This window comes from Harpia harpyja, chromosome 6, assembly GCF_026419915.1.
Source record: "Harpia harpyja isolate bHarHar1 chromosome 6, bHarHar1 primary haplotype, whole genome shotgun sequence".
Taxonomy (NCBI): domain Eukaryota; kingdom Metazoa; phylum Chordata; class Aves; order Accipitriformes; family Accipitridae; genus Harpia; species Harpia harpyja.
The window spans coordinates 57,595,101-57,622,812 of NC_068945.1; the positions used below are offsets into that span (position 1 = coordinate 57,595,101).

The following is a 27,712-nucleotide window of genomic DNA, read 5'->3' on the forward strand; positions in this document are numbered from 1 at the left end:
TGTCAACCACACTACTCAGCTTAGTGTTGTCGGCAAACTTGCTGTGGGTGCACTCGATCCCACCGTCTATGTCATTGATGAAGATATTAAACAGTACTGGTCCCAGTACAGACCCCTGAGGACACTGATCTCCATCTGGACATTGAGCCATTGACCACTACCCTTTGGATAAGACCATCCAACCATTTTCTCATCCACTGAACAGTCCATCCATCAAATCCATATCTCTCCAGTTTAGAGAGAAGGATGTTGTGGGGGACCGTGTCAAAGGCCTTACAGAAGTCCAGACAGATGACATCCGTAGTTCTTCCCTTGTCCATTGACATAGTCACTCCATCAGAGAAGGTCACTAGGTTGGTCGGGCAGGACTTGCCCTTGGTGAAGCCATGCCAGCTGTCTCGAATCACCTCCCTGTCCTCCATGTGCCTTAGCAAAGCTTCTAGATATTTGAAATACTATTCATTTTGAGAGAATGAACAATTTTATTGCTTTCACCACTGTTACGGGATGACAGACTGTTGTCACAAAAGCTAAAGCACTGGCGTGCTTGTGTTAGCTCCTGCTGTCTTTGAGATCAACAAGCATTTCCTATCTTTTTTAAATCTTTGGGAACTGTGCACAGTAAACCCAATCTCAATAAATTCTGACTAACCAGCTAAACCCATGTTTTATTTCACTGTATTGTGCCAAATGACCAGGGTTTCACATAGTAACACTGCAGAAAACCAGAATCCTTCTTTCCAAACAACATAAAATTCAAAAAGACAAAGAGGCTGGGGTAGGAAATTTGGCCTTGTGACCTTGTTACAAATAAAGGATGCCAATCTTCCTTCAGGCTTCCCACTGCACTTGGGGGAAGACACATTTGGCACTGAGCTCACATTGAATATATTTCTCCTGACACACTGGCACAGTTATGCTGCTCATCACTTACCTATTAAGAAGTGTAAATGAGAGAGACTCCACCCACAAGAGGAGAGAGCACTGCAGAAATAATTGCTCATGCACTATCAACAGCAAAGGTACATGTTATATTTTTTTATTCCTGCTTGCAACAGAATCAGTGAGGCCAGTGTGGCGTGGTGCAAAGTATCCAGAATGGACATGTGTATGGCTGAGCATCCCTAACAGCAATAACTATGCATGATCCAGATCTTGCCTAGTTTTATATTTGAATCTAGTTTGTATTTTGAATGATTTTATCTTTTATTTTTTTAACATGTAAGTTTGTCCCCTATGACTGCACATTTCTAATGGCTCTCTACTTAATTTATGCTCATAATTATTCTAAAAATTTTGGCTACTTTATTAAAAATCTTTTCAATTTAGACTTAATTGTTAAAAAAGCTTGTATGTTTGCACTTAAAACACTCCTCATGCAGGCATAAGCAATACTTGTCTGTGTAATTACTGTGCTTAAGGCTTTAATCACCCATTTTGCATCTGTGACTCTCTTTTGTATTGCAAAGTTTCAGACAGGAAGATTGGGAATGTTGTCCCTCATTTCTACATTACTCTTATAACTATGGATGAACTAGTCAAATCATAAGCTGCTTCTAAAACTGCTTTGCATTTATATGGTATTTTTCACCTGAAAGTACATTACAGAGGTATTAGATTTTTTTCCTAATTTTGTAAGCCGGGAAGCTAATTCATCAGAAGGCAAATGAAGTGTCCAGTGTCACACAGTCACACAGGGAAGCCATGCCTTGGGCACAAATAATTTCTCACCACTAGCACCTGAGAACATCTCATAGCACTGCATCTCAGATGCACCTCTGCTTGCTTTCTAATTTAAGGTATCCATCCCTAACACTGAACTATTAGCCATTTGCTAATATGAATTTATCTGGATACCAGGGAGGCCTAAATAAGCTGCACGGACTACATGCAGCATCACACTTGTTTGTAGATGTTTGAAAAACTGACCTCTAGTGATTATACAGCAGCTCTTTGGTCTGAATTTGTGTACGTCTGTGGTTTTTCCTTCACTGCATTCATTTAACAAAGCAGCTAAGTTCCCCCAGCTGCAGTCCATGGCCAGTGTCAGACCATTTCCTTGTCCCATTGCTGGATGCAGCAGCAGAAGGTGAAGGTCATCTAACTGGAGCGTGGATAATTAAGCAATTACGTTACTTGCTGTGTGACATTCCTAGTTCTAATGGTATTTGTTGCTGAGATATAAAGCCACAGTCTCATTAATACAGTACAATTCATACACCAGTACGGCACATGCCTAAACTAAAAAAAGCCCTGAAATCAACCCCAAACCCCATGAAACCAACATCAAAAAAGATCTTCACTGATTAGCTGTGGAGTAATGACCAGAATAATGAGTCTGTCCCCTTATCCTCACCCTACAGATGAGACAATTTAGGGTTCAGTTCTTTCTTGCCTTGTGCATTTATAGTGATATACGTGGAGGAAACTATCAAATCTGAGCTCTTCTTACACATCACTTTTTGTCAGAGGTGGCTGAACATGCCTGGTGACAACCATTGCAGTGTCTTGTGAGTCACTTTGTCAAACTTTGGTTTGGTTTACAGCAGGATATAAGGGAACAAACTCAAAACTCTCTTGTAGGGTGCTTTTCCAAATTCTTCCAAAAGTCATTAACACTGACTCTCTGGTACTCAGCTCTCTCTCAGGTTTCTCCAGATTTGCTTTAAATACCCCTTTCACAGCTAGAAACCTCTTCAGGAATTAAGATATTATTTCAGCTGGTTGTAAGGCTGTAATTTTGGTGTGCCGTACATTATAGCTGAGAAGGCGAAACAAAAGATGTTCTTTCAAGCAGTGACATAATTCAAGCTAATTGCAGGCCACTTAAAATTTTCTTCCTGTTTTTAAGGGCCATTGACTTACCCTCCTGAGGAATGATGCGAAGAGTTACACTGAGCCCTGCGTCTTTAATTAGCTTCACAATATCTGCATGAGGCATGTTAATAATAGACTGGCCATTCACAGCTAAGATCCGGTCTCCAACTTTAAGTTTTGCACAGCGATCCGCAGGACTTCCATCAATTATCCGCCCTATTTTATGGGGTACAGCTAGACAAGGAACAATAGTCACAGTTAACATGGGCTGAAACAAGTGGTGATGTTCACAAGCAAAAGAAGATTAGTTCATTTGGAAGAAAGTTATATATGAATTAAAAACCAGCTTGTGTATAAACATGTAAGAATATAAATTCTCATACAACGTCATTTGCATTACAGAGTACAGATTTCACTAAAGATTTAGAATCCATGGCATATACATATGAAGTCCAAAATCAATTTACGGTTCAGCTGGTTTGCAAACCTGGCACGTAACAAGGTAATAAACAGATCAAGAGAACAATAAGGCATTAAAACAGTGAAGGGGATAAATTTGCACAATAAGTAGTAGTCATAAATTGCCTCCTACTTCCTAGTTTACAGAATTTCTTTATTTGTATGTTGCAATAGGGGCACTACAAACACGATTTATTTTATATACAAATAGATGTTATTACTGAAAGTACTCAGGGTTCACTAAATTGTTCTCCTCCTCCATTCAAATATGTTAATTGTTAAATAGAAATCATACTAAAGATTTATTGAGATGTGCAGCTTTCTAATTAGATACATGCCAGCATGAATTTACAGTTAATTATGAGTGTATAGACACATTTACTACATCAAATAGACACCCGCCCCCATTTTCAAAACATTACAGATCAACTCTGCTTCTCCTTTTGCTCTTCTCTGTGGTTCTCCACCCTTCTGTGCACTCCATCCATTCTCTTGTTCTGTCTTTTCCCTCATTTTCCACTGAATTTTCTAAATATTACTCTTGATCTTCCTCCCAGTGTTTCTTCCCTATTCTCCTCTGGTTTTTAACTAAATGCATGCACTATAGCTGACTCTTCTTTTCTCTCTATCTAGGCTCCCCAAAGAGCATGCTATTTTTCTTTCTCTCTACTACTCATAAATACGCTTATCACAATTAAATTTGACTATATATTCTAATAATATCCTAATGGTGTCTGAGTATCCCTCACCAATCCCACACTTCAGTCTTGGCAAACTTAGCACAAAGCTGCTCACCCTCATTATCCACCTGCAACTGGTGTTTAAACCCAGTTGTGTTTCTTTTTTTTTTTTTTTAAATATTATATCCTTAAAATTCTAATATCTAAAGAGAACTAGGAAAGGTGAAAGAAAAGATTAATCAAACTTTCTTGGGGAAATATCTAGGCTATTAATGCTCATATAAAACAAAGATCTAACAGGAGATGTGTTCAGAATACTCCATCACTGCAGAACAAATTTCTCAGCCCTCTGATAAACATTCCCTGAAGGTGATGGTGACAAACACAGATTGCACATCTCATGCAAAATCACAATACACATACCTCAAAGTGACTTTTGTTTCTAGTATGGATGCAAGTGTTGTTACAGTGTTAAAAATTAATTTTCTGAGAACTATAAATATGTGGGTACTTTGAAGTGCAAGCCATAATCAGACTGCATGCTTCTTCACCACTACAGTTCAAGCAAGAATATAAATTAAATGATGGCTTTAGTAATATGGACACAACTAGTATACTTCAGAAATGTCTTGCTGCTTAGGAAACAAGCACCTAATTTATGTTACAATGTCTAAACCTTTATATACTAAATACGAACAGCTACACTTTGTACAAAACTTGCATTTATTTTGTCCTTGACGCAGATGTATAACTGCCATGCATGCATATCAGTAAGTAAACCAGTAAAAGAGTAACTTGACACTGAAACAGTTTACATTCACACAAAGCCTTTTGCATCAAATCAATTCTTAAAGCATCACCAAGAATCATTTAAGCTAAGACTAAAACGTGCCTGTCTCTGGTATATGTAATAAATGATCTGTCTGAAGTTACCATGTCTGTACCACACATCAGTAGATATCTGAAAATGAGACTGTCTTATATGAAAGAGCAAGAAATTTAGTAGGAAGAAAGAAGGGAAAGTATTATGGCCAAGATGCCATAGTTAAAATTCCCATGCTTGCCATTTCTAACCCTAAAGAAGATGTTTTTGCTAGTCTAAATAATTGAGACATCATTTCAGTAGTGAGGGGTGTGGGTGGGAAATCCTATTAATTTGCCAGAATAATTTTTGTTGGATTTCTTGCACCTGACAAGTGAATAGAGCAGGTGTCCGATTCTGCTCCAGATCCTGAGAAAAGGGAAGGGAGGGAGAAAGAGGAGGAACTTTGTATTCATTTTTTCTTCCTCTTAAGCCTAATGGCATTTACCTTCCTGATAAAGGTATCTATCTACTCTAAATGTTTTGGTATCGCTGCACTCCCTTTTCATGCTGCTGTGCCATGAAACGATCAAAAAGTGGGTGACCTTCAGAACAAAGCTTGTGTCTGTCAGGGTACCTTTTCTACTGCACTTTGGTTTTTGAGGATTTAATGCTCCTCTTCTGAGGTTGTATTGGTGCAATGTGTTGTCATATGATCCTGCTGCAGAGTGGGGTGTAGAAAGCTTTTGCAGAAGGAACCTGAATCTCTATCAGATTCTGCAGAGGAGACCACCAGTATGCTATAACAGGGTTTTATGGGCAAATCCAGTGAATTGCTAATGAACATTCGGCCATTCAGCAGAAGCTGGTTTCTGTGCATTTCCAGATAATATGAGGAGAAGTTTGTCTCCTGGCTCCTTCTCTCCCAGTAATATCCCAAAGTGTTTCTCATCTCTGCTTGGTCTCCCCAGTGGAGCTATGCCTGAGTCTCCTCCTAAGCCACAATATCCTGGCCACCATGGTCCCTGCTGCTGCCCTGGGAGGGGAGGATTTATTTAAGGATTTATTTACAAGCATGGGTGCTTCTAAGGGATGCAGGTTATCTGACGTGCAGGTTGTTCATGAAAATATGCACATGTTAGAATATGTTAGAAAACTTTTAATTTTTAAGAGCCTTTGGTCTGAAATACTTACTATGAAGCGATAAGAAGGAGCTACTCTCATAGGGGATTAATTACGTAAAAGCTAAGGAACAAAGGTAGAAATGAACTGCGAAATTCTGAAATGGAGAATTTTTATCATTCAGAACGGTCACATCTAAAACAGGCATGGAAGAGCTGTGAAACTGTCAGTACTGAGTGGGTTGACTGAAGTGGCAGACAAGATCTCACGAAAAGAAACGCAAGATTATGCACATGGGAAAAAAATAACCCTGTCCGAGCTTAAGCAGAGACGAGCCCTAAATTAATTATTACCACTCAAGAGATCTTGAAATAAGTGTGCCTACTTCTCTAAAAACATAAACTGAGTAAAACAGTAAATAGAATTTTAAGAGTTAGAACAAGAATAGCAAATGAAACAAACTATTGCTAGTTACTACTGTGCAGCTAAAGTCTGAATATTGCTGATAGTTTCAGTACCCTCACCTCAAAAATCATAGCACTAAACTAGCAAAGATTCAGACAAAGACAACATGGCAGTGAGAAGCAGAAGACAGCCTCTGCTCAAAGGAGCAGTCAGTCCATGAACTTGCTATCTGCAGCTTGGAGAAGAGAAGGTGGGGCAACCTTCTGGAGGGCCAGAAGAATGAAAGGATTCAAAAAAAGGGATTAGACAAATTCACAGGGGTGGAGCCACTGCTGATTAAATCAGAAAGTCCTGGTTGTGAAAGCTGAGGAGATGCCTGGGGAAGGTCCCTGTCTGCTGTACATGCTGTCCTCTCTGCCACGGGTCATGGCCAGGGACAGCGTGGGGCTGCGGGGCTCTTTGGTCTCTCCCAGCATCACAGGTCTCTTCTTGGGAAGAAACCTTCCATGTTTGGCATTTAATTAGGGCTTTGTCAACACATCATCTTTTTTCTTAAATTCCATCTTCAGTGCTTTATTTTTATCTAAGCAGAGTATTTATTAATGTAACCTTTTAAAGGAAGTCCCAGATCACTTGACTGGTAGTAAATAATTCCACTCGCCCCTAAAAATTTTTACTAATCTATTCACATCTCTTTTAAAAATTCACCACAAGCTGTTCTCCAAACATGTACATTTTGAACAGTGGCAGCACGTGCCTGGATTAGACTCTGCAGAGAATTTGATCCACTTATTTCAAAACACTGAGTTACCTGAGCAGCATTTAATATTAGCAGGCTCTACAGAAACACTTGGATTTGTGGCTTTTTTTTCAAGAATCTCACTATTCACATTAAGAGTGAGCACAGAAAACAAGCTGCCCCTTTGCGGGACAATTCATTTCTTAATTCTCTCAGACTACACAATGGATGAGGCTGCAAGGGAAAAATAGTATGGTAAGCAGGGTTTTATACAGATTTTTTAAACTGTTGAATATATGGGAAAGTAGTGAGAAACAGTTTATATTTATATAAAACACACAGTCCTTCAAAATAGACATAAAAGATTTTTTTTCTCTAATACTATCAAGTCATCCAGAATGTGATACTCAAGAGTGATATATATATGGATATCTACCTTAAGAAAAAATAAATCCTTCAAAGGCAGAAGTCATAATCCTAGAACCAAAAAAACTCTAGCAGAGAACAGCAATGGCACAGAAGCATTTCCTAACAACGGATCTTATGATGGGATCTAACTTTTCTGCAGTATGTTTATTTAAAAAATTTGTGACTTCAGGAAGATTTGAATCCTGACAGCACCAAAGCTTCTAAGATGTTTGAAGCCATCAACCTCTCCCCCTAAAGCTCCCTCAGATATTTACAGCATTTGTGTCAGGAACAGAAACTGACCCAGTGCTGGCACTTAGCAGCTGATGTTTTTCCAGAAGGGAGTTAACTGTGCAATGATCAGCTCTAAGCTCATTATCAAAAGAGAATTTAAATTAAAAAATTAAGAAACAACATGATGTAAAAGAAATCTTTGCATTTAGAAAGTGGATAAGGTCTGATTTCAGAAACTTACTGATAACTACAAATTCACAATTTTCTCTATATTAATATTTTATTTGATAAAATCACCCACTTTTGCTCTCCATGATCCAAATTAACATCCTTCCCATACCTTCATGTCATAGAAAAGAAAGAGTAAATTCTGTGGTGTTACACCTGAGGGTCCTTATGCTTGGGTCAGCTGTACACAACAGCCACGGCTGTTGCTGAATATAGATACTGCTTCTAACACTGTGTATATCTATCAGCCTCCTGCTTTTTGGAAATAAAAATGATTTCTCCTTACTTGGGAGTCCCATGTGCTAGAGATAGCTGATTCTGAGAAGATGTCACTGTTACATTTTAAAAGAAATCAAATCTGATTACAGCTAAAATATTAGGAATATAAAGTTATAATGTGTGACTATAGTAGAAAAAGAACTTAAAGAATGTGCAGTACGGTACTTTTAGCTGATTATCGTTGGCTTATATTTTCTTTTAAGAAGCCAAGAAGATTTGCTTCTTGGAAACTCCCTACCTTTCCCATCTTGATAACTGAAAGACCAATCATTGAAAAGGTTGGATTTCAAAAGAGAACATAGTATACATTTTAATGCAAACTAATATAGATAGTGATGAGAATCATACTGCGCAGAATCAACTAAAAGAGGTCAAGAAGCGGACAAGTGAGGAAGACTACGAAAGACCACCAGAGGGCTTCTGAAGACCACCAGAGACCTTTGCTGCGCCTGCGTGAAGAGACATATACATATGCTAATGATTTACTGGAAAGTTGATGATTATGTATAACATTTCCCAGAAACTTAATGAATATGTATAACAGGTGTGTATTTAACTGTATCATTAGACAAGACAGGTGCACACGATAGGTGGAGCGATCCCCCGTGTGCCCAGCGCTGCAATAAAGGAGTGCCTGCTTCTTAAATTCTCATTGCTGTTAAGGAGTTTTATTCCGGATTTCGGCAACATCACCAACAAATAATGTTTTTCTGTTTTACATCAAGATTTTTTTTTTTTACTTCTATTCAGTACTTCTAGATGTAACTGTTGAGACTGTTTTTTTGTAGAAAGCAACTTTCCTGTTTTTTCCCCTATATAGAAGCTAAATGTCAAAAATGATCAGTCAAGGGGAAAAAAATCGAACCTCTACTTTATCTATTAAACCCTCTGGCAGATAAATTCTTGCAATCTTTTCTAATGTTAATGGATATAGATAGTAAACCAAGCAAATGAACCTTCCTGAGCCAGCTGTCCTTTTCAATGTTATACAGCTGATCACATGAATACTTATTGTATCCTCAATTCTCAAAAGGTACAAGATTTTTCATTCAACCAGCAGGCTCCAGCATATCAGATTTTAATTGGGAGAATATATTAAATGTAAACATCTGTAATTTCTTTGTTACTGAATAACCTAAAATTTGGGAAGCTTGAGTACAGTGGACTTTCTATCAGGGCTAATATTAGAATCAAGATAAAATATTTTCCTGAAATTGATGGGCTATTTTATGTGATACTCATTTGGAAAATAGAAATCTGTGGCATGCTGCAGTTGCAGATGACAATAATCCCTTTTGTTTATAAGGTTAATGAACCTATCAACTGAAACATCCCATTGTGTGCTGATACGGAGCATATTTACTTGCATAGCACAGGCATAAGAAGCTAGGTGGGAAGGAGTGCACGTACCTTAGAAATCTGAAGATCTAAGAAAAAATTAATGGAACTTAGGTACTTTAATTCAGGCTTCTCATGAAATCAAAATGGGCCCTGTAGAATCATTAGAAAAACCTTGATTCCCTACCCAGGTTTGTGCTATGAAAACTCTCTGAGTTTGTTCTTTGAGAACACAAGAGCAGCACCACCAGGTCCAAATGACCTACTTGGGAACATGCTGCAGGACAGAAGTCATCTAGAGAGGGGACTGATGTGGTCAAGATCCTCCATGCTTTCTTCTCCAAAAAATATCAAATAGCCAATTGAGTATTTCATGCCTGCAAACTGCAGTAACGTATTTTCAGTGATATTAAAAATCTCTTTCACTTCTTTATTTCACTATTATTAATTGCATATATTGATTTGAAAAACTGAATCATGTAACAATTTCATTAAGCTCCAAATTACACTGTCAGTTAAACAAGCTTCGAAAGTGTGTTTTGTAGCTGAAGAAGCAGAATAACAGCTCAAACCTGAATACCAAAGCTAAGTAGAAATGAGAAACCAGATTCTTTGCCCACAAGTCGCAGCTATCTTCCACAGGGGACTCATGCTGCAGGTGGGTTTTCGCTGCTCTGTTCCAAAGATCTCCAAGGTGGTATAGACATCCTAATTTCTAAAGCTCTGTTTTCTTTAGAATTTGCAGATCGGTCACAGAAAATTTTGTCCCCAGGCACCAGGAAGACACATGGGTGAAATTGCAGCACAAATAACTCTCTCAGAGCACACAGTTATCATAGATCAATAAGCTGTTTTTTATCTCTAAACTGCAAGGAGTTCAAAGAAACTCTGGGGCTGAATGGGACTTATTTCAGAACGCTGTTTTCTGCAGTCAGCAGAGGCTTATCTTGGATTTACGGTTTTTAGTTAAGACTGCATGTTTTGAGAAATGAGAGAAACTTCTTTCATTAGACTTTGTTTTATCATGTTTTGAAAATCCAGCAGTCATTGGCATATGCAGTGTAGGGGCAAATTAAATCTACAACTCCTCTTTTGCTAAACAGGAGGAAGATCATAACAAGTATGCACAGTTGTCTGCCTTTAATTTTTTAAAAATTATTTATTGATTATGCCTGTATTTTCAGTTTGTTTACACTTTATAACTGTGCTAATTGACATTACCTGCTACAGTATAATTCATGGAAATATTGTCAATTTTCCAATTTCACTGGGAGTTGCCAGTTAGCGAGATCTATTTACAACACATGGTTTCTTTCTACAGAAATTAGAAATTAGATTACAGAAGTTCTTCTCCTAGAGGAAGTTCCATCCCAAACACATGAAGTAAAAGCAGCAGGAAGATATGAAGGAGGCAGGGACAAGTGTACTCCATAAAGCTCTGGGACAAATTCATCCAGAAATCTCCTTTCGGCCATTTCCAGCCGGCTGCAAGTGTTTTTCCATGGGGTGCAGATAGTGAACTTATCTTGATACCCTAAGAAGCTCCACAAGAATGGGGTTTTACCACAGAGGACACACACAATTGAGTATTATCCTAAATGTAATGCAAGGGGTAGATTAATTAATTCAGTTTCAGTATTTTAGCTGTAATGTGACACAGCACTGTCGTGTGAGGCAATGGCACCTCAGGCACAGCTGCACGTCCACAGCCTCATGTGTTGCTGCAGGATGCTGGGGACTCGGAGGGGACAGCTCCAGGAGGAACCCTTCCTCCCAGAACCACATGTGCTGCAAGTATTTTTACTGGGGGAAGCATGAAGGTATTCCTCAGGACAGGACTTCAAAAATAGGTTGTAGTTTGGTCAGTTTAGCCACTTAACTCTGCCACTTAACCAGGGCATCTAAAAGATGTTTGTAATTTGGTGGGCAAAGGCAGTTGCCTGGGAAGACCTCCACAGAGCTGTGAGGTTCAATCAGTCCAGATCCACCCCAAACTAAAAGTGTAAAACTAGAGTTAGCTTTCAAGCATTCAGCTGGGACCGTGACCCTGAGTCCTCTAAAGAAATCCCACTGGAGATGAGAAAATTTTGATAAACTATGTGTAGCCTGCATAGCAAAAGAAAGCACAGAGTAAGGTCAAATTTAGGTGGCCTGTCTGGAGAAGGGACAAGAGCCAAAGCACATTTAATGTTGGGATGGGGCCTGGGGGAAACCATGGTAATATGTTTTAGGGGCAGTAGAAGTTAATCCTTTCATTAGGAACAGGTCAGCAGCCTGGCCAAGTGGTTTTTTTTTAATCTCTTAGCAATCTAAGAGCCTCTGTGCTCTCCACTAGCCAAAATGACTTGCTTCTGGATGTACCACTCAAACACAGTTCTTTATTTATTCACTATATCTCCTTTTACTGATATAATTTTGAAGCATAGCTGACCTTGTCTATGCCCCTGCTTTGCCCTGTGAAGTCTCTTCGTTCAATCCTTGTCATTCATTTTCCACTCCTGATCTGCCCCACATCAGAACTGTAGTCTGGTGCAAGAAAATCCCCTGTGCTCGATTAGAGAACATCCCAAGCAATGCTTTGACAAAGGGGAGACAAAATTTCTACCATTATAGAATGCAGGAAAAGACATGTGCCACAAGAATTGGATGTTTAAGCAAGTACCAGTAAGTAAAAATTACATCCAGATCGAAAGGCTGGCTCCAAACTACTTAACAGTAATTTATTAAAATGACAGCTACTACAGTGCTGCCTATCACAAAATGTGAAAAAATATTCTATTCCCTAATTATGGCTGTAGTCTGCCCTCACTCTGTGCCTGTATGAAGAGTAAAAAAAATGCACTTAGTATTTTGAAAATTTCTGCAAGGTAAAGGCAGGTCTGTAAATCAACAGTAATAACAAATCCCTGGAAAAGCATATTGACAAAAAAGTTGACCAAGTCTTTAAGCCTCTTGGAACAACAATGACAGCCTTAATTCTGGGAGCTCCTGAGACTTTCGTGGCTCTTTTCCAGGTCAGAGGGACACGAACCACTCCTAATAGGCTACATGGGACCAGCACAGCGCACATCCCATCAGAGGGTGGGAAAGGGATACGAGACTCAACTGGAACACTGCTACTCTGACTTCATGGGGTGATCCTACAGCTTCACAGCCAGAGCTAGTTTTAACTCGCCTGGCAAACAGAGGGTGAGCTTTTGTGTAACCCCTTGAGCTTTAGGCCAACTGCAAAGCAGAAAACCCATGAACCTGCAGCTCTGAGCCTAGTAGCAACTCTGTTGGAGTGACTACCTCAATTTTAAGAGTGCTTGAAGCACAAGCACCTAGTGACACAAGGTTCACACTCCTGTACTCAGCAAGAGCTGTTGTAATTTGTTGGATTGTAAAACATAGTTTATGAGTGTGATTTCAAGAACAAGGAAAATACTTTCAGTGCACGATTAATTGCCTTCTTGAGTAAAACTGATGATGGTACTTACATTTCCAAGTCCTCAAGTCTTTTGCTTTTACAAGAAAGTAGAGAAGGGAATATAGTTATCAAATAAACATTCTTGAATCAAAGGAACTCTTCTTCACTTTGCCCTGAGGATGCTCCCAGTGAGACGACTTCTTAGGCTATGCTATTCCTAGTAGTGTCTGGCACGACAAGATATTCCCTTTTCTGACCTATTTTGCCCATTTTGATTCTTTCAGAGTTGCTTTGCAATTACAACGTTAACATTTAACTGCGTATGTTTAGGGTATGTCTGCACAGCATCATTCTGTGCTACATGTGGATACATGAGCTGGCAACAAGCGCACTGGCTCCGAAACCAGAAACACTGGAACTATAGTACAACATTTCACCAAATCACTGGAACTATAGTACAACATTTCACCAAATCAACATACTACTGCTATGAGAAGTGACTACCAAGGTGCTTGACATGGTGCCATGCAGATCCATATTTTGATACTGATGTAAGCTATATTTTGGACATTACACCTCCTATATCCTGTTGATACTTTCCTACTGTTAATATGCTCTCTACCCCTAATTGTGCATTTTAATCAAAGGATTTCAGGTTATTTCAAGCTGGAAGGGACCTCAGGAAGTCTCAGTGGCTGCTGCTGAAGTTCTTCTGTTCTGTCTTCTACCAAAGGGCCCAAAACATGGATGCTGTATTCTAGGCGGGTCCTAGTGAGTATTGAGTGAAGGGGGATAATAAGTTCCCCTCAATCTACTGGCTATGCTCCTGTTAATACAGCTCAAATTACTTCACCCAAATAAATATTAAGTAAAGAAAATGAACCTCCCTTAAACTACAAATAGTCTATGATTTTTAGACTGTTTTTATTACTGATGACAGATTATGTAATTTTCAGCTTATTTTTTCTGCTACAGTTTTGGAACAGAATTCACATATAAAGCCTATTTTCTTCTCTGTTCTGTCACTGTCTGCAGCAAATGTCATTTTTTGGTTCATTGCTGTTCTTCTAAACTCAGGATTTGGGTACTTTTTGGGATCACTGAAATCCAATGCAGTTATTATTTGAATAATTTCACATTTCACTTCCACAGCAGACTGTCATTTTCCTTTACTATTGGAGATGCTCAGCTGAGGTTCAACAGTGGCTACCTGTAGTTGCTTGGGGAGAAAGAAAAGTACCACAAGGACCTGTTGGAGGGTAGGAGGCAAAGCAGAGTCTTGAACCTGGGTCTGTTGTCTTCAGCAGAATACTCCAGTCACAGAACTTTTGGTTGCTTGGGCATTTTCTCTTTCTCTTCCTCTCCTCTTTCCCTCTCCATCTCCCCCAACCACAAACCCTATCTGTGAAATAATTTTATTGAAAAATTCATGACTGACTTAACTGATTAATATGTATGTATCTCAATGTCCTCTATGGATTTTTTTTTTTCCTGTCTGATCTTCTGCAAAGAACTTCCAGTTGGCTATTATATTCAATAAAGTGAAAACTAGAGTCCCAAGAGGCTAATTATCCACGGTTTTGTTACAATATTAATTCTGGCAATCATGGAATTTTAAAATTCAGCTGAGGTAATATGAAAAGCAACTCTTTTATTAACTGCATGATCATGAAATACTGAAAAGAAGTTTTCTGAAATCATTTGCTATTGTGAGATATGGCTTTCCCAGTACTTTCTTAGTTGCTTTTCTGTTATGAATTTAGTAGTTTGGCCCTAAGAGTTGAAATTGTGATTTTATTTCCTCAGGAACGACTTTTGGGCAAAAGAACAGTTCCTTCAAACCATGTTTTGAATGCAGGGAAAGGACTGCATTAGGCTGCAACTTGCAAAATGATAAATGTTCTCACTTGTCTTGGTTTTGCAGCAGTGATTAGTGTTCACAATTTCAGATGGATTTGGTGGGAGATGTGGATGTCTCTCAACATAAAGCCTTTTATGGTTCCTCCTTCCAATGGGCTCAGCTCTCAGTTGGTTAAATGCCATTTGGAACACCCAAATGTTGGTGTTAGTAGCAGCTGCCACTACCAAAGGGTGTGAGTCTTCTGTAGGTCCCATGCCACATTTGCCTGACCACTCCCTAGATGTACCCAGGACATCTCAAATGGCACCAGATGCCTATATAAAGCAATAAAGTTGAGCCCCAGCAAATATTGGTTTTCTGGATAGAAGGTGAGCTATAATTATTAAGGGCAGATCCTGCCACTATATACATCATCTCCATGTACTGGGTGGTAACTTTTATACTATCTATACTCCAGACAGTTAAAAAATCAACCTCTCTACACCTGTGTCTAACCAGTTTTCTCATTTTCCAGTTGCTGCTGCAGTGCCCTATCTAGACAGCTGCTGTCATAGGGTTTGCTGTGATCTAAGCTTTTATTTCAACTTCCTGAACTTCATCTTGATCAAAAAAAAAAAAAAAAAAGTATAATTCAGTTGTGTGTGTGGGAATCATTTATTCACATAACCCTATTGCTTACCTGCAGGGTGTCTCTTTGGGATATAGGAACAGAGAAAATCTACTTTGTGAGTGAATCCTCTGACAGCCAAATGAGTGTGTGAAGCACAGAGCCTCAGAGGCCAGAATAACCTTTGGTTTTGTCCAACACACAACAGACAAACAAACAGTGCCACTGGAAGCAACCTTGACTGTCTCTTCAGTTTTAATCTCTGCAGTGACTAGTTAGCAGATGTCAGGTTTTAATTAATTTATTTTTTTTATTTGGGGCAAACTTGGAAAAATATAAGCTGAAAAATGTGATGTACTTACTTATTGTGGACCCAGATTCGGGCCTGTTCAGGGAACTGATGATAACAAAGCCAAAGCCTTCATTCTCCTTGCGGTGGATCACCACGTCACTGGTTTGCAGGCTGTGAGAAGTGAAGCCCTCGGGGGGTGTAGCATTGCTACTAGAGACAGCGTGATTACTGTTAGCATAAGTAGTGTAGTCACTTCTTGGAGAACTGTGGTGCGTGGACACGGAGCCTGGGCTTCTGCCATTCTCTGGGCACGGCTCTCCTACAACATAAATCACACCAGTATTACAGTCTGACTTGCTCAGTGGCTCTGTGACTTACAGTACATTTGCTAATGCAACATGAATACAGTTGACCGTCTATAGCCCAGACTACCGCAAATATTAAACTAGGAGCTGTAATAGATGCAGAGAGACAGGAATCTACACAATTATGCAAAACATTTGAGGGCGATCAGATAAAGCAAGCATGAACACTCACTGCTAAGCTCTCTACAAGAAAGGAAAGTAAGAAACTGTGGCTCTCTGGACTGCAAAAACATTAGCAAGCACTATTCCCTTGTCTGCCGGTTGATCTGTCATCAAGAGGAAAATGTGACTGTCTAATCCAATATAAAATTATTTGCATTTGGATTAAAAGAATTTAAGCAGGCAGCTAACATAGAGTAATTAGGATTAGCTGAATAATGTTCTTCTTACAAGTTGATTAGCGTGCTCAAAAGATGTTCATGGAACAGAGCAGTTTTATACAATGAAAAATAATCACAAATAGTTTTTCTGTGGGTGTCATGAGAGAAGCAGTGGTCGCTTAAAGGTTTTGAAGATGCTCTTGTGTGGCGAGTTCGAAAGGGCAGAAGTGAAAATGGAGTCCCTCCACACTTCAGTATTGCTTTATAGTAACAAGAACAGAGAACAAGTTAAATCTTGCGGGATTACACACTTTTTTAGTACAAGCGTTTTGGCAATTGAAAACAGCAAAGTTACACTTCCAGATGGGAAAAAAGATTTATATTCCTCGCAGATCTAAGTTGTTTACACAAATCAGCATTTATTGACAGTTTTAATACAGAACTTTCAGATGAATGTAAGTAATAAGTTTTCTGTTCGGAGCAATGAGAGTGGCAGGGTCATTCTACTGAACATGTGAAGAGCTTAAGTATACACACATACATCCTAGGAAGAGAGCTTGCAAATTAGACCTTCAGTGTGTATATGTTAATAAAATAAACATCATCCAAGGACAAACTGTTGTTTTCTCAGTCAGGTGTGTCCTTTAGCAGTCCTTCTGCAACTATGAAATAAAGTGATTAGAGAGAATAAAGAGGAAGAAAAACAAACAATTATTATACTCCTACATTAGAATTGAAAATCTCCAAGAGTTATTGAACCAAATCTGCAACTAAATGCCATAGTCAGTGACAAGAGAGATCTCATTTTCTGGCTGTCATGTTTCAGAAAGCTGAATATTGTTTATGTCAGTATGGCTGCAACAGAAAGGAAATTATCTTACCCTGCAGAATGACCAAGAGCTGGCTTGGCCATAAAAGAATGCACCTGAGCGCCATTAAGTATAGGAAAAGAAAGATAAAGGAGGAAAAGTTTAAATGGCTATTCGATTGTCAGCTGTGCAATAGATATTCATCAGAAAAATTACATTTTGCTTCTGCCTGTGAAAAAATGGCATTTTAATCTGCATTGTTCTGAATACCACGTATTCCTAATCAAATTGTTTTCCAGAGCTTGCAAATGGTGACTTTCTGTTCCAGATCTGGGCAAGTATCTGTGCACAATGGCTATTCCAGGTGAGGGCTAAGATACGTACATCAGCTACCAGGCAGGTAAGGAAAGCCCCAGATCCCTCTGTTGTATAAATTCACACTAGTGAAAAATTCACACGAAATCAATTGGCCTGATGCGTTAGTATAGCATTTTTCAGTCATGCCCAACGTCGCTCGTTTTAAAATTCTTCCACAAAGCTTATGCTGTAACACACCAAATTAAAATCCTGTTCAGCTCCTGAAATGCTTAAACATTAATGAGTTACACGCTATACTCCCCGGTGTGGCACTCTCAAGGCCCAAGAATAACTCCAGGTGTTTTACCAGCTTGCTTCATTTTCCGTGCCAGGAGACCAGAGCGTCTAATAGACCCTTTTATTTAATATTTAACAAGCAGCAGCGAAGGCTGGCATCCACTCTGCGCTAACCCTCTTGCTAATTTTGCCTGCAGTCTGTACAGCCAGCTGACCCGGCAAAGGTGCTAATCGCAAGCACTCGGCGGATTACCTTGGTTATTGGCCATTTTCCTAGCGGTGGGGGAGCTGCGAGGGGGCGTCGCACCGGGCGGAGGGGGACCTTTCTGGCTGGAGGAGTCTGAAGTCAGTAACAGAAGAAAGTCAGTCCCGCGAGAGCGCGGCTGGCAGGGAGCTGCGGTGCCGCAGTGGGAGGGGGACTGCGAAGACGAAGGTGAGTGGGAGGGCGGCTTTTTGGCAGGGGAGCGAAGGGGAATGGCGCAGGCAACGACAGCGGATCTGGGGCAGGGGGAGGCAGAAGACAGGACAGGCTGGGAATGTGGGTTTGCTCATTTCTGGTGCCTCTGTGAAGTGTACTCACCACAAAGGTTTTAAAAGTTCTTAAATAAACTTCTTTCCTCGAGTAAGCAAAGGTTGCAATGGAACGGCAGCAAATTCTGCCATTACAGCTTTAATAGATGCTGCCACACATTTTTCCAGGTTCCAGTGTTTGTCAATAATTGAGACCGAGCTAGTTTAAAGGTTTCATTTACTTCAAATTCTTCATATTGTTTTAGGTTTATTTTCTGAACGTGTCTGCTTGAAGGGAGGATCTGGCCCTGTTCCTAGGAGCCGCTTGTGCCATACAGAAGGTTTTCAGCCAGCTTGCGTTGCAGTCAAGGGGGGTAAAATTCCATCAATGACATCAGTGAGACCAGAAATGGGCTTTTAACACATACAAGAGTGAAATGAGTTCCTGCCCTAAACGGTTAACAGTCTTTGAGCCTTTCTCTCATTGCTTATTGACACAGTCAGCTTTAACAGCTTTAACTGAGGTGAACGTTCTGTCCCAAAGGTGGACAAGAAGTGACAGCACAGACCAAGACAGCATGGAACAAATCCAGAGCACTCATGATCACCACACCAGGGTTGCCAATATTGTTTCCACTTCTGAAGGAAACAACACTCAGCTGTATTGTTTTTGTCACAGAAACAAGGGACACGTATTTACAATTATTCTTTCTTCAAAATGACACAAACATTCACTTTGATTTTAATTTTCTCTATTTTTTCAAAACAGCGCCTGTTTGGGCTGCCAGCATTGAGATCTGTTTTTCCTTTCATCTTTCCCAGCCTTCACTCACCCGTGGGTAGCACCTTTCTCCTCACAGTAAGATTCACTTGCCCATTTCGGGCAGCGTTATGCATAAGATCAATCACATATCGGTGGGTTTTGCCGGCCACTGGAATCCCATCTACATACACCAGCTCATCACCAGGATGGAGACGACCATCTCGGTCTGCTGAGCCCATGGCAATTACTGCTCCGATGAGAATCTAGGCAGCAAAGAAACAAAATCCCGTCATATATACACTGAGCCTCCAATTTAGTGCCATGAATGTTGCAGTGATTTTCTCTTTCTTCTGAAATTAAGCTAGTGATTCGGTGCAGGTGAAGAGATCTGTGTGTGTCTGAAAGCTGTGCTCCTCCTCTGTGGGTGTGACTGGAGATGCTTCCTTGCCTTTAGTAAGAAGGTAAGATGCTTCCTACCTGCATAGGAGTGATACACCTGAGAATCCTGATCTAAGGATGATCTACCTGATATCTTCAAATCAAGACAATCTGTCTATAAGGAGTGTTGAGTTTATATAGAATCATAGAATCATTTTGGTTGGAAAAGACCTTCAAGATCATCAAGTCCAACCATTAACCATGCCCCCTAAACCATGCCCTGGAGTACCCTGTCCACTCACTTTTTGAATACCTCCAGGGATGGTGAATCAACCACTTCCCTGGGCAGCCCATTCCAATGTTTGACAACCCTCTCAGTAAAAAAATTTTTCCTAATATCTAACCTAATGGACGACATTATGCAGAAGATCTAAACAAATTAATTCCACATAAAGGTCCTTTTGACTTTAAATTAGTCAGTCTGCATATTTCTTATCAAAGGTTCCTCACTGCTGTGTGATTTAAGCACCTGGAGTAATACACTTGAGGTCAGTAGTGGAAGTGACCCCACTACACAGAGTTTGCTTTGGGACTCTTTGGGGAAAAGAAGTGTTATATCAAATGTTGTTACTCATAATGAATAATTGCTCAGGTAGTGGTTGATTAACAAAATGGAAAAAGAGGAAAAAATGTCAGCTTACTCTGGGCAGATGTTGTTTTCCCAAATCGACATTTAAATGTAATTTGTATGGGACATATAAACTAGTAAAAAATCTGTTCAAAACCTTTTAATGACTTTCTCCACTTTCTATGCACATAAATTCACATAATTTATTAGAAGGAGACATATATATTTTCCCTGTGGAGTAACTGGTAGAACAGTTGAGATTGATTCAAACAAAACCTGCTTTCTTTGAAAGAACATTAAAGCATTCACAGAGCCTGTTCCAAATTTTCCTTTCCCCTGTTCTGTGCGAGAGTGAGCACAGAATGATGGATATGACATGCCGTGTGACAATCTGGTTTAAATAATAAAAGATAAAAGCTATCAAGTATTTCTTTTCATGATGAACTGCAAAGGCTAGATGTGGTAGTCACGCAGGTGATCTTGGGGTTTTTTTGTGGTCTTAGCTGCAGAGTTGCAAGTATCCCAGCAGAGTGTTTAAATGAAACCCCATGTGGAGCCTGGAGAATTTTCCCCAGTTTCTAGCCTCCCTTTGGCTCACTTTTGCTTTTAAAACTTAGCAAAGAGAGAACACGATGCGGCATTTTCCTGCTTCCTGGTGTTCCTGGGATCCTGTTAAGCAGTGCCAAGCGGAGTTGCTAGAGAGACTCTTTCAGGTTCTCCATTCTGTTCTTCAAATAGTGAAAGAATATACGTCAAAGCTTTGGAAAATACTTTGTGAAAAATCCAATGATTTTGAAATACTATGAAATACGTATTTATGCTCCTTTACTGGACAGGAAAAAAGCTGTCCAAAGCTACATTTAGCTAGATCTCCAGAAAGTATTCTCAAAACCTTTACATTTGGGCATCTTATATGACTAAGAATTTTTTCCTAGTTATCTTGGGAAGAGACTGGTGATAACCCTCTGCAGCATGGAAGATTGTAGGGACTGCCTTCCTCCTTTGGTTTTATTGAGCATTTGGAGTTTCTTTATAATTGGCTGCCAAAGTATTGAACAATTTGTGCATCTTTAACCTTTGGAGAAACACAAATGCAGCTCAGAGCATGGTAGGTCATCAGTATCTGCAGCAAAGTGCAAAAACTCTCTCTAGTTTTGACTAATTAAGTAATTATTGCTGATATTTCACATGTCCACAGTGGAATGTGATTGTGTTACTCATCTCAGTGGTGGAACTGACTCCTCACATAAGCAGCAGAGTCCTACTTTAAAACACTTCAGGTAGATGTGTTAAGATGATGGCCACCATATCTGTTACTGGGTACATTTAACAGCAAGAATAACTTAATTTTCTTCTTTTTCATTTTCTGTGTCTGAACTTGTTTCTTATCCAGTATCTGCTTGCATTTCATGGCTGAGTAGTTTCCATAATAGTTATAAATTCTACAAGCAAAACACAAATTGGAAAAATATTTATCAGGATTATATTACCTCTGTAGCGCAGTTTCATACTGGCATGAGATTGCTTTGAATGTGTGAGGAAAAGGAAGATGATAGGTAGCCAATAATGAGTGTATTATAGAGAAAAGGGAAAGTTTCACCTGTTGCTTGAGATTAAACATGAGAAATGCTGGGATTAGGAAGATTGTGACAGAGCATAATCTGGAATTGAAGCCTGGGTCTATTAACTCATACATGTTAATCTGTTTTGATACTGAGTTTCTTTTTGATTCTTGGTATTTATTTGACTTTGTGTTTCATTTTCTCTGAATATAACACAGTAGCTTCACAGGCACATAGTAAAACTTAAGTAATACACATAAAAGGTGTGATTCTTCTCACCTAATTTTAAGTGCCTGTGATGTCTAAAACCAAGCTAATCATCCGAACTCTGTCTAATCACTGCTAAAAATAGGAGTTCCTAAGGTGTGGTCTGCATTATCCTAACGTTTTGCTCTATGGACATCTGTTATGTCTTAGAAATGTCTGTTTCTTGGCACTGATCATAAAAGGAATATAGACATACATCTTGCAGGCATTTTTGAGAAGAATCCCAGTCAATCTGTGTTGAAAAGGTGAAACTTGTAGTGTAATTATGTATATGTTCCTGTCATTTTGAGTTTGAGCTGCACAAATGTATCCAAAATTCTTCTCTGCTTTGGGACAGCAATTTGCAACTTCAGTAAAGTTCCAATTTATGTACATTTGCAAGCTTTCAGTGATATTATAATTTGCTGTGACAGAGTCAGATTATTTCTAACTCCTCTAGTTACTGGGAGATGCGATAAATACCTGTGGTGGTATGGTTTCATAAGATTTGAGAGGTGATTGGAACTGGCACAACCCACAGTCCTAATATTTGAAATTTCTCAATAAATTTAAGTTTTTCCTTTGGAAAGCATCTTTATGCTTACAAATATGGAAAGTGGAGTAGTCCAGCAGCACTTATTCCCCCTAAGGTGCCAGGGAGCTGATATAACTAGAAGGAAACTAAACTACAGTCCCTCTACAGTGTCAGTATTATCCTTCTAAAAAAACTTTGTGTGGATTCTGCTTCTTTGAAAAACTTATTGCCTTATGCTGAAGAATCCATATACCTTCTTAGAAACCAAACCACAAAGACAAAAGGCAATGAAAGCTTCCTTTTGTTCTGTGTTACCTGACTGCATAGTGGGAGAGCTGAAACAAACATTTCAAAGCACCTCAGTTTTTGTTTCATAGGAAATGCAGGGGTTTGGAAGACAGGCAGAAACTGCCTCTCCTTTTCTGGAGGTGAAAGAAATGGGAGGCTGCAGGTGGGCTGTCCATGGGGGAGCAGGGAAGCAGTGGAGGAGAGAAAACAGAGTTAAAAAGTCTTGTATTTTGAATACAAAATAGATGGAAACTAAAAAAAAGTGGAGTACATCTGTCATCTTTATTAGTGATGAATTTGAGCAGTGAAAACAAGTAGAGGGGCAGCAAAGAGGGAGTGAGAATTGAGAAGTTCAGCACTGCAACACCTAGCTCTAAGGAGATGCCTTTTTGCCTCGTAGGACCCTCAGCCTCAAGCTAGAATCTTAATCATTCCTGAGGACTTTGAGACATGGTTTGTGGGGAGACACAAAGCCTGTTAGATTGATACATCTCGGGGAAAAATGCTTTTGTATTTGCAAGCCCTGAACGAGAGATAGCAACCTTGAGGCTAAGTGCAGGCTGAGAGCAATGGTTCAGCAGGACAGTGAAGCATCTTAGAAGGTGGTTCACAGAAGGCAGCATTTTTGGTCCTGCTCTCGAAAAATAGCAAGATAGTTATCTCTGCACTTAGTAGCCAGCTATGGCTCTTTGACTTTGGACAGTAAAGACAGGTCAGTCCTTTGCTGAAAAGAAACTAGAAAGAGCTGTTTCCTCTGTAACAGTTCAGTGCATAATGTGTGTAGCTGGGAGGCAAAAGACTCATTTCCAAATTCCCACTCTACTGGATTGTTGAGCAGAGACATAAATTCAGGTCTCCCACAACTCCGGCACGTATTCCCAACCAGCAGAATTCTAGATATTCTAAACCAGTTTTCTCACAGTCCTTTAGGTTGAAATCATTCCATTTTATATAAATAATCATCTTTTAGATGAGGCATTTGAGCTGCACTTTTCCCCATGAGAATGTCATAAACCTTCAAACTGCAGAGCCAGTCAGACACTCAGCCTGTGACTACTTAATTACCCACTTGTAATGAAAAAAGCACTAAAGGAGACACCACAACAGACTTTTCCAGAATACTGAGCAGCCTTGTACCCAGGGACAATTTCATGGGAGGTGGGAAATGCCACTAGACACTACTGTCCGAAGCAGGTAGAGGGAGATTTCCAAATCTTCCACTAGTGCCAATTCCTTGCAGGATAAAATGATAAAATGGGACATTTCCTCTAGCTCCTAACAGATTTCCTTTTTGGCTTCACCCAGTAGGTGAACTCTGAGAACCCATACTGGCTGGGCCATCCAGAAAGGACAGGAAAAATGCTTAGTCGGAGAATGTGCAGATGATGGCTCAGTGGCCTCATTTTATGTGTGCTGGGACATGCTCCACGGAAGAAAGTTAGATGCCAGAGGGGCTTCAGGCACACTGCGAGTGTAGATGATGAAACAGTGTTGTTTTGGAGTCATTCTGTACAGCTACACCTTATTTAGCTTTGAAAATCCATTCCAAAACACTTATTCTAAAATAGGGTCTCTGCATTTCAATCAGCACTTGAAGGACCTTTTTTTAGAACACAGTGCATTTGTTTCTTTTTGCAGGAGGCATCAGTGAACTATTAATACTTATCAGTACTTTGACAGATGTTGACAATTTTAAAATAGAGGAGCTTCTTTGTTTCTCAGAGCCATGTGTTGGTTATTGTTAATGCTTGAGTGACAACTATATTATTCTGTATGAATTTGAATACGGAATATATAAATCTATCAACTAGTTATACTTTATCTCAGAAATGTGGTAACACAGGACTCAGACTAGGCATAAGGTTGTGATAATAAAATGTTATCATTATCGACTTGGGATTAGTCCTTGCTGACAAAGCATAGTTATATCATCAAAGTTATTCTGAAGGAGTACTAATTCTGCCTGCTCTCTCAAAATTATAGTATTTATATATATATCGCTAGTTTACCAAAATGTGTACACATTTCCTTTAAAAATCAGGTATATGTTTTATTTTATATTTTATTTCAACTGCAATGAATCTACATTGGTTTTGTTACCTGTTATTTGGTTACGGGGATGTCTCCCTCCTAATGGTATAAAGCTACCATTTTTATGCCTGATGCATCATGTGATGTTGTCATCTAACCTGGAACATGGACTACAGTTCCCTGGTGGGGCCTTCTGTGTTTCTGGAAATTGCATTATCAAAACTATCTTTTAACCTTATGCATATATATAGTCTGCCTACACTGAACACAGTTATACATACTTTTACATAATCTGATTTTTAAAATCTTCTGCTTAAACTCAGTTTTGGAAAGTAAAGATTAAAAGATGCCAGGTCACGCTCTGCAGTAAAGGGTTCAGTGATGCACTGTTTCTAACTTAATTCCTTCTGATGCTAACTTAATTTACTGTGACATCTTTTAGATGCAGACAACCTGAGAGTCCTGTCTTTTTCTATGGATGAACAAAAAAGCCATTTTACTTATAGCCTTCTTGTGGTGTTCATTTGGGTTCAGCTATGTAGTAGTATTTTTCTGACCTTTACACAGATTTGAGAGTTATGGAAAGGAAAGTCAGAAAGAAATAACTCACAGGCTGTCCAGGCTCATCTCCTCCCAGGATCCTGAAGCCAAAGCCAGACTCCATTCTCCGAAGGTGAACATCCAGCTCCTTGTAATCGGGACCTGGTTTAAAGGGAAATCCCACTGAGCAAAGCGTTTGGCTTTGTCTTGAGAGTTTGCACCATCTTCCCTCCCACCTTGTGTTCATTGCACGTGACTAATGGCATCCTGGTTAGAGCTGGTGGAAACAAATGGGACACAATGTGTTGTACACAGACAAGGAAGAGACTTGAAAATGTAGGTATCTTTTGGAGGATGAGTATGTTCACCAGAATACACTAAACCAAGCTAGAACACATTCACAGGAGAACAGTACTGGAAAAGTCTGTCCAAAATAGAGGTTATAAAGGTGCCTTCTTCCTACAACTGACTGCATAATATACTGCTGTTCATCTACCTCTGGTATGTAATTTGTGTTTTCCTTGCAGTTCATTAAAACCTAAAGAGAATAAACTGAAATGGGAGATAGAGATACATAGAAAAATTATCAGTCCAACTTACAAAAGATGAATAATGATCACAGGCCATTTTAGTTCCACATACAGATATAAAGCAGTATGTCTTTTTAGGTAACGCATCTTTTAAGTACTCCACTTTCAGGTAATACCCTCAATAAAGAGTTTTGATGAAAGCTATCATTACAAGCCTCTGAGTCTTAGGGTTTAAATTGAAAGCTAACAGCATTAACTTCAACTCCTTAATGCTACTCAATTAAAGTCTCAACAGCTTTATGAATCATTAAGATTGTGCTTCCATATGTCTGCATAACTTGCCTGTAAACATATATTCTGCCCTGGAATATCAGTTCAGGAACATAGTGTTTTTTAAAAGTCAGTTTCTTATAAAAGTATCTTTGGCTTTATTTGAAAGAGCCCATTGTTTTGGGTCTTCATGCCCTCAAGATACAAAAGAGAAATTTTGAATAATATTTCAAACAGTATAAAGTGAAACCGTAAGTAGTTAGAGGATTAAGAAATTGTCTATTTTGACTATTGCTTTGTCTGCATGTTCAGAGATGCTTTAGGCTCATTACCTAAAGCAGGACAGTGATTAACAGGAATGGTCTTTTGTACAGATTGCAATCTGGTCTATAAATTGTGACAGCTTTTGACCAGTGTCAGCTTGTTGCCAACCCCAACACACAAAAAGGGATGAGAGATTTATTTCAGCACACTGTTCTAGTTGTGCCTTGTTTCTTCGAGAGGGGAGGGACTACAGGTGGCTGAAACACAATATTTCAGCGACTCTTGTTTACAGATCCCCCCTTGAGCCAGCAGTGGACACCTCAGAAACTGCGGAGTTGGGAAGACCCCAGCTTTAGTCTGGGATTAAAGCCAATTCAGTTTCAGTCAGGTCTTGCAAAGACAGAGATACAGAACTACGTGCAGTGGCTCTATACTCTGACTGTGCAATAAAAATCCTCTCTAGACAGCAGCATAGTGCATTATTTCAGCAATGTATATTGGTACGAGTGAGACTGAATCACAAATATTTCAACTGGTAAAATAGAAGTATTATCTTTCCCTAACAACTTGCTTCTCATATATTTAGAAGACAAACCTAAACAGATCCTAACAGCTTATTATTCTGACTTTTTCCAGTTTATTTGATAAGTGTCTCAAAAGTGAATAAAAGAACAAACAAAGTTTGTGCGTGCACAGTATGTTAACTTAATGCAAAGGTTGTTTCAAAGTTGTGAGAGGCAGAGGAATTTTAAGATGAAAGTGATACCTTATCTTTACCTGATTTGCTGTGCCTAAGTGTAACAGGGATGCGGCTTAGTACTAGGGAGAGGGCTCTGTAGGTAGACACAGTAGGATCACCATTTATAGCCCAGGTCTAACACTCAAAGGCACTGTTTACAGCAGTCTGTCACAAACTGAGCACTACCTTTATTTGCACACACATGAATGAATATGCACAGTTGGGAATACATTAAGAAAGTAAAAGAATGTCAGGTTGTGAAGAATACATGCTTTGGCACACTGAGATGAAAACGTCCCTCAAACACATACATTGACAAAGCTGATCCAAACAAATGTCAGCACCAGACTCCAAAATGAGAGGTACTATTTTTTTTTTAAAGAGGCTGTTTTTCTACCCATTTAGAATGGAATAAGAAGCCAGGTTGACCGTGAAAAGGTTTAGGCTAAAAATACTGTATATGGGCATACTTTTCTATAAGCTCTAACACCATTTGGAAGCCTTTGGATTAACTGACTATGCTATCACGCTTGCTCAGAAGAGCCTTCCTTCTCAAATAGCTGGAAGTCTATGGAACCCATTCTCTGCCAACACTTACCAGGCCACTGAAAACTGCTTTTAAAAAATAATGTTCTTTTATGTCCCACCAAGCAAACAAAA

At 39.4% G+C, this 27,712-nt stretch overlaps 1 protein-coding gene across 14 annotated transcripts in view; it reads right to left on the reverse strand.

Annotated features, from left to right (window-relative positions):
- The window catches only part of MAGI2 (membrane associated guanylate kinase, WW and PDZ domain containing 2), a 770,074-nt gene that overhangs the window by 50,504 nt on the left and 691,858 nt on the right, over positions 1 to 27,712 (reverse strand). For 10 of the 14 annotated variants that reach the window (XM_052789022.1, XM_052789019.1, XM_052789026.1 and 7 more), the window contains 5 exons: positions 25,320 to 25,411; positions 19,112 to 19,304; positions 18,022 to 18,108; positions 15,751 to 15,999; positions 2,866 to 3,051 (listed from right to left, as the gene is read on the reverse strand). In XM_052789022.1, the coding sequence (XP_052644982.1) occupies positions 2,866 to 3,051; positions 15,751 to 15,999; positions 18,022 to 18,108; positions 19,112 to 19,304; positions 25,320 to 25,411 (807 nt within the window). The remainder of the gene's footprint in view (positions 1 to 2,865; positions 3,052 to 15,750; positions 16,000 to 18,021; positions 18,109 to 19,111; positions 19,305 to 25,319; positions 25,412 to 27,712) is intronic. The other 4 variants (XM_052789023.1, XM_052789031.1, XM_052789021.1 and 1 more) reach the window with 1 other exon arrangement.